General features: G+C 38.9%; 1 protein-coding gene across 6 annotated transcripts in view; it reads left to right on the top strand.

Annotated features, from left to right (window-relative positions):
- The window catches only part of myo18ab (myosin XVIIIA b), a 140,469-nt gene that overhangs the window by 98,867 nt on the left and 23,731 nt on the right, over positions 1-17,871 (top strand). For all 6 annotated transcript variants that reach the window (XM_076734933.1, XM_076734937.1, XM_076734932.1 and 3 more), the window contains 11 exons: positions 1,104-1,231; positions 4,026-4,180; positions 4,696-4,819; positions 6,679-6,786; positions 7,060-7,152; positions 8,449-8,559; positions 10,353-10,457; positions 11,187-11,333; positions 11,703-11,816; positions 15,333-15,449; positions 17,621-17,704. In XM_076734933.1, coding sequence (XP_076591048.1) covers positions 1,104-1,231; positions 4,026-4,180; positions 4,696-4,819; positions 6,679-6,786; positions 7,060-7,152; positions 8,449-8,559; positions 10,353-10,457; positions 11,187-11,333; positions 11,703-11,816; positions 15,333-15,449; positions 17,621-17,704 — 1,286 coding nt within the window. The remainder of the gene's footprint in view (positions 1-1,103; positions 1,232-4,025; positions 4,181-4,695; positions 4,820-6,678; positions 6,787-7,059; positions 7,153-8,448; positions 8,560-10,352; positions 10,458-11,186; positions 11,334-11,702; positions 11,817-15,332; positions 15,450-17,620; positions 17,705-17,871) is intronic.

Raw genomic sequence — 17,871 nt, 5'->3', positions numbered from 1 at the left:
GATATTTCAAATTAAAATCTTCCCTGGAATGGGAGTGATTAGATTTTTAATGTGAAGCATTCATGCAGGAAGTGTTGAATTTCATGGACACCTTTACAGTGATTTAAAAAAATAAAAAGTCCAAGCGGAAGTCTTGTAAATAATTAGTAAATATAAACAATATTAGTGTGCCTAAAGGGAAGTCAGAGCAGCAGAGCGTTGATTATGACTTCACTCTGCTGTTGTACTGATGTGTTGTGGAATTATACTGGATCTGTTGGTCAGGAAGTCCAGGGGGAGGAAGACAGCACGTGAGGTGGGCTAAGACCAGCTTCTTGAAGCACTTGGTAATGATGGGGGTGCGCACAATGGGGCGAAAGTCATTAAGGCCCACTGCAGCTGACTGCTTTGGTACTGGCACGATGGTGGTGGTCTTGAGGCATGTGGGGACTGCTGCCTCAGCCAGTGACAGGTTGAAAATGTCAGTGAAGACCCCAGCCAGCTGTTCTGCACAGGCCTTAAGCATACAGCCGGGTATGTCGTCAGGGCCAGCAGCCTTACGGACGTTCACCCTGCTGAGTGCAGAATGCATGTCATAAGTGGAGAGTGTGAGGGGCTGTTCATCTGGGTGGGGAACAGTTTTGACGGCTGGTTGTTTGTTGTCCTGGTTGAAGTGAGCGTAGAAGTGGTTGAGCTCATCAGGGGGCATTGCTGGTTGTCTTTTTTGGCTGATGCCACATGCGGTGGTCATCTGACGTTTACTGTTTAAATTGAGACTTCCACAACATAGAAATGTTTTATTCCTTGGCCATATAAAATGTACTGGAAAATGAAGATGTGGGACTATGTATATGTATTTTTCATGCAAAGGTCATATTATGTACCTTTGCACTAGATTTTCAACTAGTATTAATATGAAATAGTGATTAAATGATATTTTATGACACATGGAAGTTGGGGGGTATTTATTTTGGACTGAAATCCCCATGTCAGACTAATGCTGTGTTTTTGGGACAAATCTTTTCTCATTGAAAAATGCATGTTATGTGGGAGGTATGCAGCAATGCAAGGTAACAGATGTAATAATGGTGATGAAGCACGCTGAGAACATGCTGATGTAACAGGAGGAGAGTGGAGGCTGAAGTATGAACGAGCCATCAGGGAGATCGAATTTACCAAGAAGAGGCTGCAGCAGGAGTTTGATGACAAGCTGGAGGTGGAGCAGCAGAACAAGCGGCAGCTGGAGAGGAGGGTGAGTGGACACACTGGAGAGGATTTCACTGATAAACACCTTCCATTATAAATCTTTCACATAGTTATTGGATCCATCATAAATCTGTTACTTAGTCTTTGTGTTCCATCTCAATATAATGACTACCATGCAGCTCTTACTGCAACTGTTCATTTATTTTTTTTCTTGTATGTATTCAAATTAAGTTTAAGTATAAAAGAATTCAGTGGAATCAAATTGTCGACACATGTATTTATGTATGTCTATGATACAAGCTATAAAGCTCTACCCAAATTAGACACTTCCAATCTGAATATGCTTGTTTTATTATTACAACATTTCATATACAACATTTCAGTTACTTAAACCCACAGCAAAACAGAGAAGTTTAGTACAAAACTGAAGTCCACATCTAGTCTAAGGTCTCTGAAGGACATGTCCAATGCAAGTTTGAGGTCCACATATCATTACAGACCCAGTGGGTCGTAATAAGACTATTTGTAGAAATTTCAGTTCAGATAATACAGATAATCTTATGTAGTGATTAATGAGAGCTCATAGGAACCACATGTATGTTATGAAGATTTAAACCCTAACCCTGCAGACATGGAAACTTCACCTGGAGAATGAAGAAAACACTCAAAAAAAAAATTTAGACCATTAAAACAAGTCAATAGTGATTATTAGGAGGGATTTTTAATTGACCTCACAATGAAATTAGATAACCTGGTTAGTATTAGGATCATTCCCTGCAGCAAATAGCTGAGATTCTCAGCAAATAAAACATATACACACAGTGGCTTGTATAAATATTCAACCTCCTTAAATTAACTGATTTGTCTGAATTACAAATGATACATTGAGATTTATTTTCTATGCAGTATGAACTTGAAATGAACTATTTTCAAGTGATATATTGGTTTAATGTTAGTAAATGTGTTATCAAAATGAATGAAAACTGAAATATACTGTTTGCATATTAGGATGCAAGTATTCAACACCCATGTCCCATGAAGTTTGCACAGGTGCGACATATTGCCCTACTGAGGGCACAAATACCTTACCATTGGACTCTACCTGTCAAATATTAAAATTCTCACTGGACGTTCACAAATTAAGAAAATGCTACAAATAATATCAAAGTGCATGGATATCCCAGTGAGCACTGTTGGATCAGTAGTGAGAAAATGGAAGCTGCATCATACCACCCAAGCACTGCCTACACAAGGCCTATCCCTCAAAACTCAACATCAGAGCAAGAGGGGGACTTGTGAGGGAGCCACCAGCTATCACTTTTCTTTGAAGGAGCTACAGGGATCAGTGACCAGTCAGCCATGGCAAGAGTTTCGCCTAAAGCTGCCCTGTATAGGAGGATGGCTTTAAAGAAACCATTACACAAGAAAAAAACACATCAAAGCACATCTGCAGTTATGTGTGGTGCAAACCCAACACTGCGCATGCTTCAACAAACACCACAGTGAAGAATGGTGGCGACAACATGCTGTGGGGATACAGCAGGGACCGGGCGTCTGTTAGAACTGATTGAAGAGTGTATGGAGCAAAATACATACTGCAAGAGAACCTGCTTGGTTTGCTAAAAATCTGAAGCTTCTGAGAGAGTTCAATTTTCAGCATAACAATGACCCCAAGCACAAGGCCAAGCAACGTAAGAGTGGTTTAACAAAGAAAAGGGGAATGTTCTCCAATGGCCAAGTCAAAGTTCAGATCTCAAACCAATTGAGAATCTGTGGTACTGTTTGAAAATCAGTCCACAGATTCATCCAACCAACCTGAACAACATGGAGCAAATCTGCCAACAAGAATGGGGGAATTCTCTCCCAAAGCTGGTTTATACTCACCCCAAAAAACTTTAAGCTGTTATTGCAGCAAAAGGTGGCTCTACCAAGTAATAATATGTTGTTGTTGAATAGTTATGCAAGCAGTTTGTGTCCCATTTTGTACACACATTGTACTCTTGTCCTTAAACAAAGCCAGAAAGATCACCCAGAAGGGTTTTGGCCCAGTGAACATGGCATTCCATTTGTCATTGGCCATTGGATCTTGTTTTCAGCCATGCTAGTAGCATGGCGCCAGGTCAGTCAGACGGTTCACCACTTTAGTCCAAACTGAAAAATCTCAACAACTATTGGATATATACCGCCATGAAAATTCGTAGAGATATTCATATAACGTGGAGGTTAAATTCTAATGGCTTTGATAATCCTCTGTGTTCACTTATTCAATGAAATACCTTAAATGGATTGATGTGAACATTTGTTCAGACTTCCATGGCTCCCAGATGATGTGTCCTAATGAATTTGTTAATCCTTTGACTTTTCCTACAGCGCTACCATGAGGTTGACCTTTTGTGTTTTATTGAAAGATCTATATCTGAGTAAAAAACTATGGGCTGGATTGCCATGAAAGCTGGTGCACACATCCATTGTTCACAGAGGATGAATTGTAATAACTTAAATCCCCTTATCTTCATGTAGCACCAACATCAAATCAAAATTTGAGTTAGCTTTCAGTTAAACTAAGATTAACAAGGTAAACATTGTAGCTGCTAAACGTTTGCATGTTAGTGTTGTCATTGTGAACATGTGAACATGTACATACATTCAATGCTACATTAGCATTTATGTCTCAGCACTGCTGTGGCACAGTACAGCCTCACAGAGCTTGCCAGCATGGCTGTAGACTCTTCGTTTGAAGAATGTTGTGTGGAACCAATCTGCTATTTGCTGCTCTCTATGCATTCTTTTCCAGTTCTGATCTGTTATATATGTGTGTGTGTGTGTGTGTGTGTGTGTAGATCAGCGACCTACAGGCTGATAATGAGGAGTCCCAGCGAAACATCCAGCAGCTGAAGAAGAAAACACAACGACTGACAGCTGAACTGCAGGACACTAAACTTCACCTGGAGGGCCAACAGAGCCGCAACCATGACCTGGAGAAGAAGCAGAGGAAGTCAGTACATACACACACACACACAGCCATGTTTGAGCGTATGTCTGTAGATAAATGTGACTTCACACAGTTGTGTTACTTTGTTCTGCTGTGCTCCCATCATGGTATGCAGAGAGAACAGACAAGTCTGCAGGTCTTACACAGTCACATTGTGGAGACTTGTTGAACTTGTAGGAACAAAATGCAGGTCCCCACAATGTGAATTGTTACATTTTAGGGTGAAGACTTGTATTAAGGTTAGGCTTAGGGTTAGGCAAGTAGTGGTTATGGTTATGGCTAGGGTAAGTCTCCAGGAAGTGAATGTAAGTCTATGTAATGTCCCCAAAAGTGATGAAACTGTAGTTGAAACAGAGGCAGGATATTCCAGCTCAGGACATTTTAAGTAATTCAGTGTTTTCATGAACTTTTGCACCATGAATTTTGCTCCTCAAAGTAGCAGTAGCTGTGCTTCGTTAGAGTGTTTTGACAATGTTAATTAGTGGAGTGTGTCAACATGCGTGTGTGTTTGCGTGCAGGTTTGACAGTGAGCTGAGTGCAGCCCAGGAGGAGGTGCAGAGGGAGAGGAGCCTGAGGGAGAAACTGGCGCGAGAGAAAGACATGCTGACTGGAGATGCTTTCAGCCTCCGACAGCAGCTGGAGGTTTGTGCCTGTGTTTTCCAGTTTGTGTCACAAAACTTTGAGGTGATGAGTTTTTGAATTTTTATTTATTTATTTATCTTCTTACTTGTGTAATTACACAGATTTGCTCTAGTGATGGTGGGATTTTTCTCTCTGCAGTGTCTTTTTATAGTTTATAGTTTATTTTCATGCCTGGTGGCCACAAAAGTAAAGCACTCATAGATTTATTCAACCAGCACAATCCATAGTAGACACTCTACAGTCTCTGTAGTGAACAGTAAATTGAAATTTCGGACACTTACTAATCCTCATCATAGTGTCGCGCAACAGTAATTTTCACATCAATAAAATGCATCACATTGCATTGTGAGATTGTTAGCTGGAAGCAGTGTACATGGACAGCTTGCATGTCAACAGATTCATCACCAGTACAACTGAGCAAATTCCATTTGCTGAAGACAACTATGTGCAAGACTGTTCAGCTGAAACTCTGAAGACCCTGTGTGGTTGGACGTCCGTTGGTCGGATATCCGATAGAAAACAAGACAAGAAGGGAGATTTGTTGTAGAGCAGGATCTGGAGCTCCCCCCTTGGGTGAGAGGTGGACAATATAAATCCAGGCTGAAAAAACCTGTCGTTCTTCCAAGAACTGATGACGTCACAGGTTCATGGAAGAACAGCAGATTTCAAAGCAGCACCTCAGAGACACAGAGAACATTAAAAAAATCTGTCTGTCACACAATATCCCTTATTCAGATATAATAGAAATAAGGTTGAAAACTGTGTGTCCCTTTTAGACTGCTACACTAGTTTACGATACATTATCTAACCAGGAGTGTACACAATAGATTAACATATAGAAACAAGATTAAACTTTTTAAATATACTTTTTCTTCAAAATTTCATGTTTGTCCATCCTCATATTGTTTGCTTGAGTTTGATGTTTGACAGGTCGATCCAGTGAGCACTTTGTATCATTCAGTTAGTTCTGTCTTCTGTTCAGCTTATGTTCGGAGCACCTGATTTAAATTGCACTTAAGGAGCTTTGAAAATAAATTAAGCAATTTTAAATAATTTAAACACATTTTCACATAATGTTAAAACTGTATGCTCATGTACTTAACTAATTAATAATTAACTTAATTAAGTCATAAATAAAGACAGTAGTTCAAAGGTGAGCCATATTAGGATGAAATCATTTACAGTATTTCTTATAGAACTACTGTTGTATATAGTACTTCTATTGGTTGTTATTTTATTACTTGACATGTGATTTTTCAGAGTAAAGTGCCCAAAATCCATCAGAGGCAGCAGTCTTAAAAATTATAATGTGAAAAAACAGATAAAATGCAAAAATTAAGACAAATGTAACAACTACCAACAGGACACAGAGCATGTAGAGGATGCTAAATGAACGGAAACAGTATGACTCACTGTTGTAGCTGTGTTTAAAAGAGATGGTTGGACTGTTCATTCTCAGGAAATGTTTCTGTGATGTTTGTCTACCTCATGTTTCTAAGTTATATTAAGCGAACTATCCCAAGATGTCAGTTTTTTGGCTGCACTACTTTTATCAGTTTTAAAAATCTGCATGTCTTGTGCTATATTTTCTACTCATTCTCTCCTAATTTAACATCCCCTGTTTGATGGGCATAAAATTGTGGATCTTGATTACATGTACAATAAAGTTCTACAGGTTTGCACCGGAACTTTGTAATTATGAACCCCAGTTTTGGAAATATTTCTGTGTGTGTTTACATCTTGTAGCAGCCGACTGACAGCTTTCCCTCAAAACATGTGTCTGTTGCTGTTCCACATTCACACTGTCATTTCCTGACCGTCCCTTCCTGTCTGTCTGACTTTAAACTTCTGTCCTGCAGGACAAGGATCTGGAGATGTGTGCAGTCAACCTGAAGCTAGACCAGCTGGAGGTTGAGCTGCAGGACCTTAACTCCCAGGAATCCAAGGATGAGGCATCGCTGGCCAAGGTCTTCTTTATTCTCTTCTCTTTTATCATTCTTTATTGCTGGGTTTCACGTTTTTGCTATTGAGTCTTTTCAATCCTATAACAGTTCTGTTAGTAATAGTCAGTCAAGACGTCCAGCCTGTTACACAAATCCAATCTTACAATATAGAAAAAGCTCAAGTATTGTGTTATTCAAATGAATAAGCTCTATTTTACTATCATTGTTATTATTATTATATATACATATATATTATGTATTATTTTGACTATTTTTGTGCTATTTTGTATTTTTCAGGTGAGGAAGCAGCTTCGTGACATGGAGGCCAAGGTGAAGGACCAGGAAGAGGAGCTGGATGAGCAGGCTGGCACCATCCAGATGTTAGAGCAGGTAAAGACAAAGCACAGTGCTCCAATCACACGAAATATTCAGCACAATATTACAACTGCACTTGTTCATTTTCACTGTGAGACAGAAGAATACAAAAATAACCTGGCAGACAAAGCCCTGGCATTCATTTGGAGTGGTGCTTGTGTCCACCCGATAAATCAGTTCAATAGTATTTTTTAGCTCTCTTTTTGCCCTCACCAGCTCCAACCACCACCATGCAGAAGAATCTGCCTCTAAATGCTCCACTGTGTTCACCAGCTACTCTCTTAACTTTTTCTGTTTGCTGTTTGTTGCCGGGCAGGTAGTGTACAGAGAGTTTATCACTGTCTGTATGTTAAAAACAGCTTCAGTGACACTGAGCCATACTGTGAATGTGGTTTATAACCAAACCAATAAGCTTAAGGAGGCAAAAGAGTCAACAGAGCTCAGTGGTAATGGATTTTTCACAAAGGTAATATTAAAAACATTGACTTTTGCAGCTTTAATGGAATAGTTTACCCTAAAATGATGATGCACTGATTATCTACACACCCTTGCATCAGTTTTTAACACCAACCACATAACTCCCTACTGCCCCTATTCGATACCAGACGGACACAGTGCTTTCAGTGCACTGTTTTCTCAGTGTGACACGTAGTTAGTGATAGCTGTGATATGTGTGTTATGAATATTTTGCTTGTGTTCAACACTGAATAAGTGTTACTGCCCTTGCCATCTCTGCTGCATCTCAATTTGGAGAAATGTAAACTCGTCAAGGACACAGACCCCCTTGGTAAAATGAAATGCAAACACGATGGTGGATTCTGTCCTTTAAACATCATGTACCCTATGTTAATATTATACTTATACCATAATCTCAAATAGTAGGAAGAAGCTAAGCGAGTGTAGATTTAGGCTTTTTTGAAATCCAAAACACAGGCCTAGATTAATAATTGAAATTAATTTGGGAAATGTACTTAATCTCTCTGAGAGTTAGGTCTGAAGATCAATATCATTCTCATGTTTGTACTTGCTTAGCCTCGCTTAGCATAAAGACTGGAAGCAGGGGGATGCAGCTAGCCTGGCTCTGTCTACAGTTTAGAAATAAACCAACTTTTTCTCGGGCTCTCTTTGAAAACTCTTTGTTCTTCTTCCATTGTGAACACATGTGCGAGTTTATTAGCAGCATAGAGAACAACAGCAACTACTGTGGACATACGCACACCTATGAATAATAACAGAAATCATTTTGAAAGTCAGCAAAGTGTTCCTTTCAGACATGATTTTGAAGGCTTGCTGTGTGTGTTTTTCTTTCAGGCCAAGCTGCGTCTGGAGATGGAGATGGAGCGTTTGCGTCAAACCCATTCCAAGGACATCGAGAGCAAAGACGATGAAGTGGAAGAGATCAGACAGTCATGCAGCAAGAAGGTAAGGAGGCTCATTGCATGTATATGCACACATTTCAGTACTGCTATTTAATTGTGCAGTTGCTTTAGGTTTTTTTTAGTACAGTTGTGAAGTAATGTGTGGGAGAAGCAACAGAAACATTAACAGCCTTCCAGTGGCTCAAAGGTCATGATCCTTTGAAACACAAACATAAGTGTTGAGTTAACTGACAGTAGCACAAAAGAAAACAATGATTGCAAACAACTAGTGAAGTAAAACAGCATTTGTGTTAAAAAGAAACTCAGCAGCAGAGTGGTTTGCATAGAGTGGGGTATGTCATGTCATTTTTCAGATGAATTAGTTTGTAGTACTGTTCTTGCAAAAAAACAAAAAAAAAACCCTCATAAACATAAATAGAATTGCCAGCTGCATTTATAATTGTAAGTAAGCTCCATCATGTAAATGATTTGACCTTGTCTCGAGTCACATTTGTTTATCTATCACTATAATGGTGGCTTAACATGATATTAATGTGATGGAAATACTGTGTGTGTGTGTGTGTGTGTGTGTGTGTGTGTGTGTGTGTGTGTGTGTGTGTGTGTGGTGGGGGGAGGCGGGATTGAGTGAGTGGGTGGTTTGCTGTTGAAGTCTGGGTGCAACTTTAGCTTTTCTGCTGTTAACTGGTGTTAATGCTGTTTTGTATTTGTTTTGCTTTGCCAATGTTGACTGCCCCATCACTTGCCTCCACCAGTCAAGCCCTCATTAGCCCACGCATAATTAGCATTTTCTACAGTTACACAAGCTGGCAGAACTGTGTCTACACACTGTGTATTCCAGTGACATTTACATAGTGATGCATTATTTTGTGATTTTGAAAAAGTTTATTATAATTACTGGACTCTTAAAAAGAACAAACAACAAGACATTTCGATTTTCATCCAAACACTATCATCAGTTATGAAAAGTGACATGAAGTAACTGGCAGGAAATATACAAAAAGAAGTCACATGTTCATGTCTCAGTCTCTCTCTCACAGTTTCAACCACTGTGCTGTTGGCACGTGTTAACAATGACGTAATATCGTATGACACCATTGTCTCATCTGTTTCCAGCCAGATTTCCAGCCAGTCCTTGGACTTCTGTGTGTTACAACTTAGGGAGTTAAGATGATAGCCAGATATTTTGCAATGTTTTATGTCGATGAGTTGATGGGTCGCAGAAGGGTTCTGTCTTTGTGTATTTTAGGTAATCCATATATAAACAATGTTTCTTCAGGGGACAGCCGACCGTAAACTGTGATCCATCACCTGTTCTTTTCCAGTGACTGTAAACACCTGGATGTCTTAGAAAATGAATCTACATCAGAAACACTAATGACGGATTAAAAAAACACTTTAGATGTTCATGGTCCTCAAAGGGACAAGTGTCTTAACTTGGCCCCAAGTGTCAGGCCAGCCTTTCAAACTTGTACACCCAAAGATCAAAATTAAATGGGCTGAGTCCATTCATGGAGTCTGAACCCTTTCCCCTGTCAGCACTACACACACAAGATAGCTTATAATCCTATTGATGAAGCTTGCTTGACATTCATGTTTCAAAGAAGATAAAAACCTTTAAGTTTTAATGACTCGTCTGTTGTGTTTTGTAATGAAATTAACTGTGCAGCCTTTATGGACACTAACACAAGTTTGGAGGCTTAAGACCTGTTAAATATACATTTAAAGGTCTAAACTGTCAAAGATTTGAGCCATATGTTCACTTCTTAATGTTCACCTGTGTGATCAGATAGAACTATGAATGTACTCATTTCCATCACTGTTTTTGTGTGTGTGCAGCTAAAGCAAATGGAAGTCCAGCTTGAAGAAGAGTATGATGAGAAGCAGAAGGTACTCAAAGAGAAGAGAGAGCTGGAGTCCAAGCTTCTGACAGCACAGGACAAGGTAACTGCTCTGCACACAGAGAGACGCATCCCATTCCTGTTGAAGCTAGAACAGAGTCTGAGATGATGTAAAAAACACCTTGGTGGGATTTTCCTACAGTTCGCTTCTAGATAATGAAATTGGAGGAGAAGTCACTCCGGATTAAAGGTTTTATAGCAAATCAACGCATTTATCTTCTAACGCGTCTTGATCTGTAAATTTTCTCTGCACATTCACAGCACTTCAAATGTCATTTTCCTGTGTTCAAGGTTGAGTATTAACAGATTGTTAGTAATGTCCTTTGGTTTAAAGCGACAGCATTATTGGTGTGTGGATAAAGTTGTGGCTGTTTTGTATGATTGGAGCAAGTCATTTATACTGACTAAATCAATGTCCAACTTTGGGCATCCAGGGAAGTGAGGAGGAATTTAAGCAATTATTTTGTCAAGCTATGATATTAATGTTTCCTAAATATGTAGAGAGGGAATCCTCCACATCATTTTGTTCTATTTCTAGATAAAGTCATAGACTCACTCTTATTCAACCAGACAAGCATCTGAACCTCCCATACAACTTTAACATTGGAAATATTGTTTTATTTAGCAATACAACAGGCCTGTATTTGTAATCAGGATTGGTTGCAGAAACCAAAATTATATTTTATGGATTGGCATAGACATCAATTGAGTACATGTCTATTCCCTGAGATTATCACTTGCGTCACTAAGCCTTGCTGTACCTGTTTCCCAGGTGAGAGGTGATGACTTAGAGACTGAGAAGCGTTTGAGGAAAGACCTGAAGAGAACCAAGGCTCTGCTTGCTGATGCCCAGATCATGTTGGACCACATAAAGAACAACGCACCCAGCAAGAGGGAGATCGCCCAGCTCAAGAACCAGGTAGAGCCATGAAAACACCAATGCATGTATGTAAACTTACTGCACCAGTTACACAGAGGAGGCATAGAAGTCTGAGCAAATACTGTCAGACAGGTTAGTTGTGAAAAGCCAGGCCAGAGACATGGCTTTTACAAGTTGGTGCCAGGGGCCCATTGTCTCAAAATTCATACATACATACACACACACATACACACACACACACACACACACACACACACACACACACACACACACACACACCAGAACCAATTGATAGTATAATTAAATATAGCCAGTGTACATACTGTAGTATTGACTATGTACATTTGGTCAAGTCACTCTGAGGTCACTGAATTGATACATTTTCCTGCTTTTCTGTGTCTGTTCCAGCTGGAGGAGTCCGGCTTCACCTGTTCAGTTGCAGTTAAAGCTCGTAAGTCCATGGAGGTGGAGATTGAAGATCTTCATGTTCAGATGGAGGACATCTCCAAAACCAAACAGGCGGTCAGTACAGCTGTCTGGATCCTCCTCTTGGCCTTTAAAAGCAGCATTTCAAACAAGTTTCCTGGAGTGACACAACCACAGGCAGCAGATTTGATCAAGTTTGTGATTAAGTTTACAACACATCATTGTTGAATAGGAGCAAAAAGCTGAAGCTGTCACAACATTTGGAAGTGATCATCAGTAGTGATCACTGATGTTTTTGAGGCTTTTATAATGCTGCACCATTTGTGGTGATAGCAGGGCAGCAGCTGATCTGTCAAATCATTGCCTTTAGAGGTGAAGAGTTCGACATTTTCTACTTCTACCATATTTTTCAAATTTCTGTAGGAGGACCTTTCTTATTTCTTTGCAAAAACACACAGTTCTCTTTATTCTGTCTATACCTCCTTCTTTACATCTTAAGTTTGTCTTTTTTGACCTTTATGATTCTCTGTCATGCCATTTCTTACTCTGTGCCCTGTTACTATGGCAATCTGTTTCCACATGTCTGTCAAACCGCTTTTTTTCCTTCTTCACGTCCACATTTCTTCAGCTATTCATGTACCCTAAATCTTACTTGTGCTTTAACACATTGGGAAACCTAATTTAAATAAGACAATGTCGCATCTTGAAGAGTTTTGACTGTGTATTTTACCACAGTGAGTATTATGTCCACAATGCAGTGAAGGGAAAAGATAATTGCTGCAGGTCAGGTGCAGATACTACTAAAAGATGGATGAATGGATGGACAGATGGATGGATTGCATCCAAGTTTGAAGTCTGGAAGACCAAAAAACTTTCCAACATAAACTACCTGTGGGATTTTTAGAAGGGCTAATCAAACCCCCATTTGACTGCAAACGACCTTCCCAACAAGAGACCTTCCAATACGTTTCCTCACCACAAAATTCAGGATCAGAGTTCACAAAGGAACATGTAAACAAGCCTGATGTGTTTTGGAAACAAGTTCTATGGACTGATGAGTTTAGAGTACATTCTTTGCTCATTGGCTGTAATGAGCAGGTAGGGTGAAGGTGGTGTTACTATGTACTGACCTTGCAGGGTGCCCAAACTTTTGTTTTAAGCCCTTTTCCTTTTTCATTATTTTGAAACTGGAAAATATGGAAATAAAAAAGTCATTATGCTAAAAATTGTCATCTTTAACTTTATGCAGTTTGGAAATCAGGTCATGTTTTAAGCTAGAGCTGCTTTCAAAGCTTTTATCAGCCCTCCGTGAGGCCAACGGTGGATCTAAAAAAGGAAAGTGTGATAGGTAAATGAATTTGTCCCAGATTACACACGTTACTGATGTACACCTTGGTACACCTCAGCAGGGGGAGGTATTAATAAAAATCTATAAGGAATAAATAAATCTTACCCTCACAATCGAAATCCATACTTTGAAGCTGTCTTTTGATTCAATGATTTGGATTCATTCTACATCCTGTTGGATAATTTCTTAAGAAGGTGAATGCAACAGTATCAGCTCTGCCTGTCCCGCTCGTCTCTCATCTACTCAATATTTGCTAATGGATTCATTAGCCTTTTCACATAGGCACATTAATCATAATTTATTAATCCACAGCTGTGCACCAGCAACCTCTCTCCCTTTTCTGTATATTATCCCAGTCATTACAGAAATAGGATTACTTTAGCACAGTCCCTCGCCTCAGCTGAAGGTACGAAGCAGTCGCTGCTGGCTTTTAGCCTCTAATTGGATATCTTGGTTATGACTGGAAACTTAAATAATCGTTGTTGGTCGCTGTGATCAGGGTTCTACTCAGACCTCTACTTGTGCACAGAGTGGCAGACCTACCAAGTCAAAGCACAGCGTCAGACTCGTATTTTACAACTGCTGATGGTGCAAGGAAAACATAAAGATAGCCACAGCAGTGTGACTAGAAAATATTTCTGCACTTTTATATGTACTTCTAAGTCTGAATTAGACATTAATGTGATATTACAGTGCCCACAGGGTGTGAAATAAAAAAATATTTTTTGTACACAAATGACTAAACTGTAGTCTTGAATGAATAATAATGGTACTGATAATATGGTGGGTCATTCATATGCAAAGTAGTATAAAGTAGTATAAGAGCCTCATTTAACAATTCACGAGTTTGAAATTTGTGAAGACGATTTTTTTCAAGAAATGTTTTTCTCCATGATGGGAGGTTTTGACAGAATGTATCCTTTGAAAATAAGAATGCCCAGAGTTCTATCCACCATGACAAAAACTGAAATTCTAGTTAGAACAAGACAATATTCTGTTTTAACACGATCCTTCAAATGTTATGCGTCATTTTTAATGACATGTTTTTCTTGTTATTACTACATACAAGTTTTTTTCCAAAAACATTTCTTGTTTAACAGTGAATCACGACACGTTATCACGACTCATTATTTCACATAATTATATGGTACTGTAAACACATCTCGTTTAAACTAGAATAATGTCTCGTTATCAGTTGGTAAGACACCTACCATGTGCTGTTAAAACAAGATAAAGACCCAGTCAGTGCCGAATGAGACGACGTCAGTTAACTGACAGAACTGGTAATGACTGGTTTGCAAGTTTTATGTTCTGCTACAGTCGAGTCACAACGAATGTCCTTTGATCCATTCCAGAACTGTGGTGATATCTTGTTTGATTTTGTATTGTATGTTATCACTCTCCCTACCTTATGTTTATGGACCCTTTTTTTGGTTACCCAGTTAATTTTTCTAAAATGCGAATATGTTTATGTTGATGGGGTTTAAATATTACACCCGCCAATTTATGTTGAGCTAGTGTGATTTTTATATTGAATAGTAATACTTTTATTAACCAAAGTTGATGTTTTCCTGTCTGAAGCTGACATACAAAACAACACATCGATATTATTTATGTGTGGCTACTCAGTGAGTTCACTAATACATACAGCGATGCTCTATGTCAGCTATGACAGTGTTGTGACTGTAAAGTCACTTCGAGTCCAGTTTAAATTTTGAGACTGGTGGCTCTTCTTTTCTCATCTGGTTGGCTGTGGTAAATTATATTGTTTCTCTCTTCAGCAGACTGGCAGATGCTTGGCTCCCACAAGCCTTCCTCACTGGTGCTGGATTGTGATTAATCAGATGTTCAAATTTTATGCTTGGTCATGTTCAAGAAAACATTCTTTATACTGCTGTGTTCTACTACAGCTTATTAAATGATGATAATAGAAAGATGTTACTTTTCACAATCCTGGATATATGACTAAGATTGGTGTCACATCTCTCAAAGCTACCATATCAATTTAACAACCTTTGAGTGAATTTCTGCTTCAAATTGTGCTGCAATGCCAAAGCATTTGACTGGTTTAACAAAATATTTAGACAGCTTGACCCTGTGTGAAGCACAGAGATTTGCTTGTGGGAATTAAGTTTATTTCATATCTATTATGAAGGTTTTGGTGGGAGAACCAGCTGCTGTCCTTTGTCTTTATCTGAAAGAGGCCACACAGCATAGGTTGATCTATTTACAATATTTTCTTTGGCTTGCCCTCTGTCCATCAGCTGGAGGAGCAGCTGAGTCGTCTGCAGAGAGAGAAGAATGACCTGCAGTCAAGAATGGAGGAGGACCAGGAGGATCTAAACGAGCTGATGAAGAAACACAAAGCTGCTGTGGCACAGGTCTAGTTTTCTCCACTCCTCTCAAGCCAAATTACATTGGCCAATTAACACTTTCATTTCTTTATGCAGATTTATCCTTTAAATTGTTAGTTATTGTTAATCAATTCATTCTTTAATTGTAACATGGAATTACCGCATTTATTTTTATTTATAGCAAAAAGAATGTGTGACCCTTTTGCATTTCATCTCACAACTCATTTGTACCTTACTTTGACATTTACAGGTGAAAAATGAAGCACATCACACAGAGTCCATTTGTTAAAACTTTAAAAGTCCATCTATTTGAAAAGAAACTAAGCACCCCATTACAGCTTGAACATGGCCCATTCCTACATCCAAATACATTTAAAACTCAGATGTTTTTCTCTATTTTAAACCCAGACCCCAACAGTTAAATCAACCAATTTGGGCTTGATGCGCAGGTCCACACAACATGTTCTTTGACCCTGTGACCTATGGTTGCCCATCACACTCTTCTCTCTGTAGGTCCACAGTGATGTTCATGTATACTGTATCTTCAGAGTCCAGCATAAGGTTTTAATTGGTATAACCTGTAGAAAGCAGATGGAGGTTAAGAGTCCAAGTGGTTTACACTGCAAGCTCAGCATTTCAAGGCTTCAGCTGAGGCAGCAGAGGCTGTGGAGAATGGCAGAGTAGGAGATGTGAATGAGTGGTAGAGAGGATATAAACATATCAAAACACTGATCAACACTCTAAACTACTCGGTGCTACTACTTTCAGTTGCATGCTCCTATGTTTTCATATCTTTGCATTTTACAATTCCAATCTCTTCACAACCAATAGTTGATTACTAAAACGCTGTCTGTCTCCCTGGTTTGGGGCTGGTTGAATGTAAAATTGCTTTGTACCTTGGGGGTGTGAAGTACAAGGTAATACCAAAAATGTAATATTTTCAAAATTTGGTTTCTGCGAAAAGACAAACTGCCATTAAAAAGAACATAGTAGACTGAGACCAGCATTAATACTATAATGAAATAATTGTTCAAAAGATTTCTGAACTCAACCAAGTGGATTTAGTGTTAAGTTACTTTTTCAATACAAATTAAATCAGAATTCAATTATTTTCACAACACAATCCATAATTATCACACACTTCAGACTCCAAATACACAAGTTTGTCATTGGTATTATTTAATTCCATTATTCTCGTTCTCAAATTTACTGTCTCCAAAAAATACACAAACAATAATAATAACAAATAACTCAGCGTTATTTTTTACTGCAGTGTATGATTTTGTTGAGACAGAAAAGTTTCCATTCACCAAAACATTGTATGCATCCTTGAGCTCTAACAGACATGTTGAATGTATTTCATTCTTCTTAAACCATTTTCAGACAGATCAAATCCTGCATTGTTTCCATCCATATTTAGTTGTTAGCAGTCTTGTTCTTCCCTGCCTTTGCTGGCACATTGCAGCATATCTTGGCACATTACTGCCACCTTTAAATCACTGGAATAGTGTACAACTATTCATCTGTCTGTGTGTCCCATGGCCCAAGTGTCCTCTTCTGTATGCACAAGATAAATTAAACCTGGACCCACTAAAAGAACAATGTCACTCGAGGTCAGAATCTCCCGAGACAACCTTCAGGGATTCCCATATACAGCCAGTGCAGTATTGATCATTGATACAACAGCAATGAAACTGAATCGTCCATCACATAACAGTTGGATGACATTGGCTGGCTGATGACTGATTTTTAATTAACAACAAAAAGTTGCAAAAAAAATTAAATAAATAAAAAATAAAAATCACATCAAATGATGTGTGATCTGCTTCCACACTCTCCAAATTAATCCATCCTTCTTGTCTAAATTGAGGCAGCTGAATTCCTTGTGGAAGTCGCTGTAACAGAGTGCTTCATCTACTGGCCTTGTCTAAAGGCATTGTCTCAAATATTTCATACAGGTCACTTTGAAATGAGATATACTGATATGCTTTCACCAGATTAAAAAAGGTCTTTCTAGCAGATTAACAGTATCTGTCAGGTTAATGTCACTGTAATGTTGTACTTAAACTTATATACATATTATTTTTTAGCAATAGATTAGCTATATGGTTTGGCTATATAGGTATGTATAGTCTGCATACTTGTAGGATCATGTTGCTCATTGACTTTTCTTCTCTCCTGTGTTTGTGTGGTTTCAGTTGGCACAGAACCTGGCTCAGATCAGTGACCTCCAAGCCCAGCTGGAGGATGCCCTTAAGGAGAAGCAGGAGGTTCAAGAGAAGGTAGATGCTGGTTTTCCACTCTTAGCATAGCACTGATGTGACAAGGATAGCCAGTTGAAAGCAGTTTCTCTGAACACACAGTGAAACAGGCAGGGAGAGATTTAACAGTGTAGAACAAGTTGGACCTCACTCCTCTGTCATCTTTAAAAAGTATATGTCTAGAGGAG

This window comes from Chaetodon auriga, chromosome 7, assembly GCF_051107435.1.
Source record: "Chaetodon auriga isolate fChaAug3 chromosome 7, fChaAug3.hap1, whole genome shotgun sequence".
In the NCBI taxonomy this organism is placed as follows: domain Eukaryota; kingdom Metazoa; phylum Chordata; class Actinopteri; order Chaetodontiformes; family Chaetodontidae; genus Chaetodon; species Chaetodon auriga.
The sequence above is the reverse complement of the archived record's forward strand: the minus strand, read 5'-3'. Positions and strand labels throughout refer to the sequence as shown.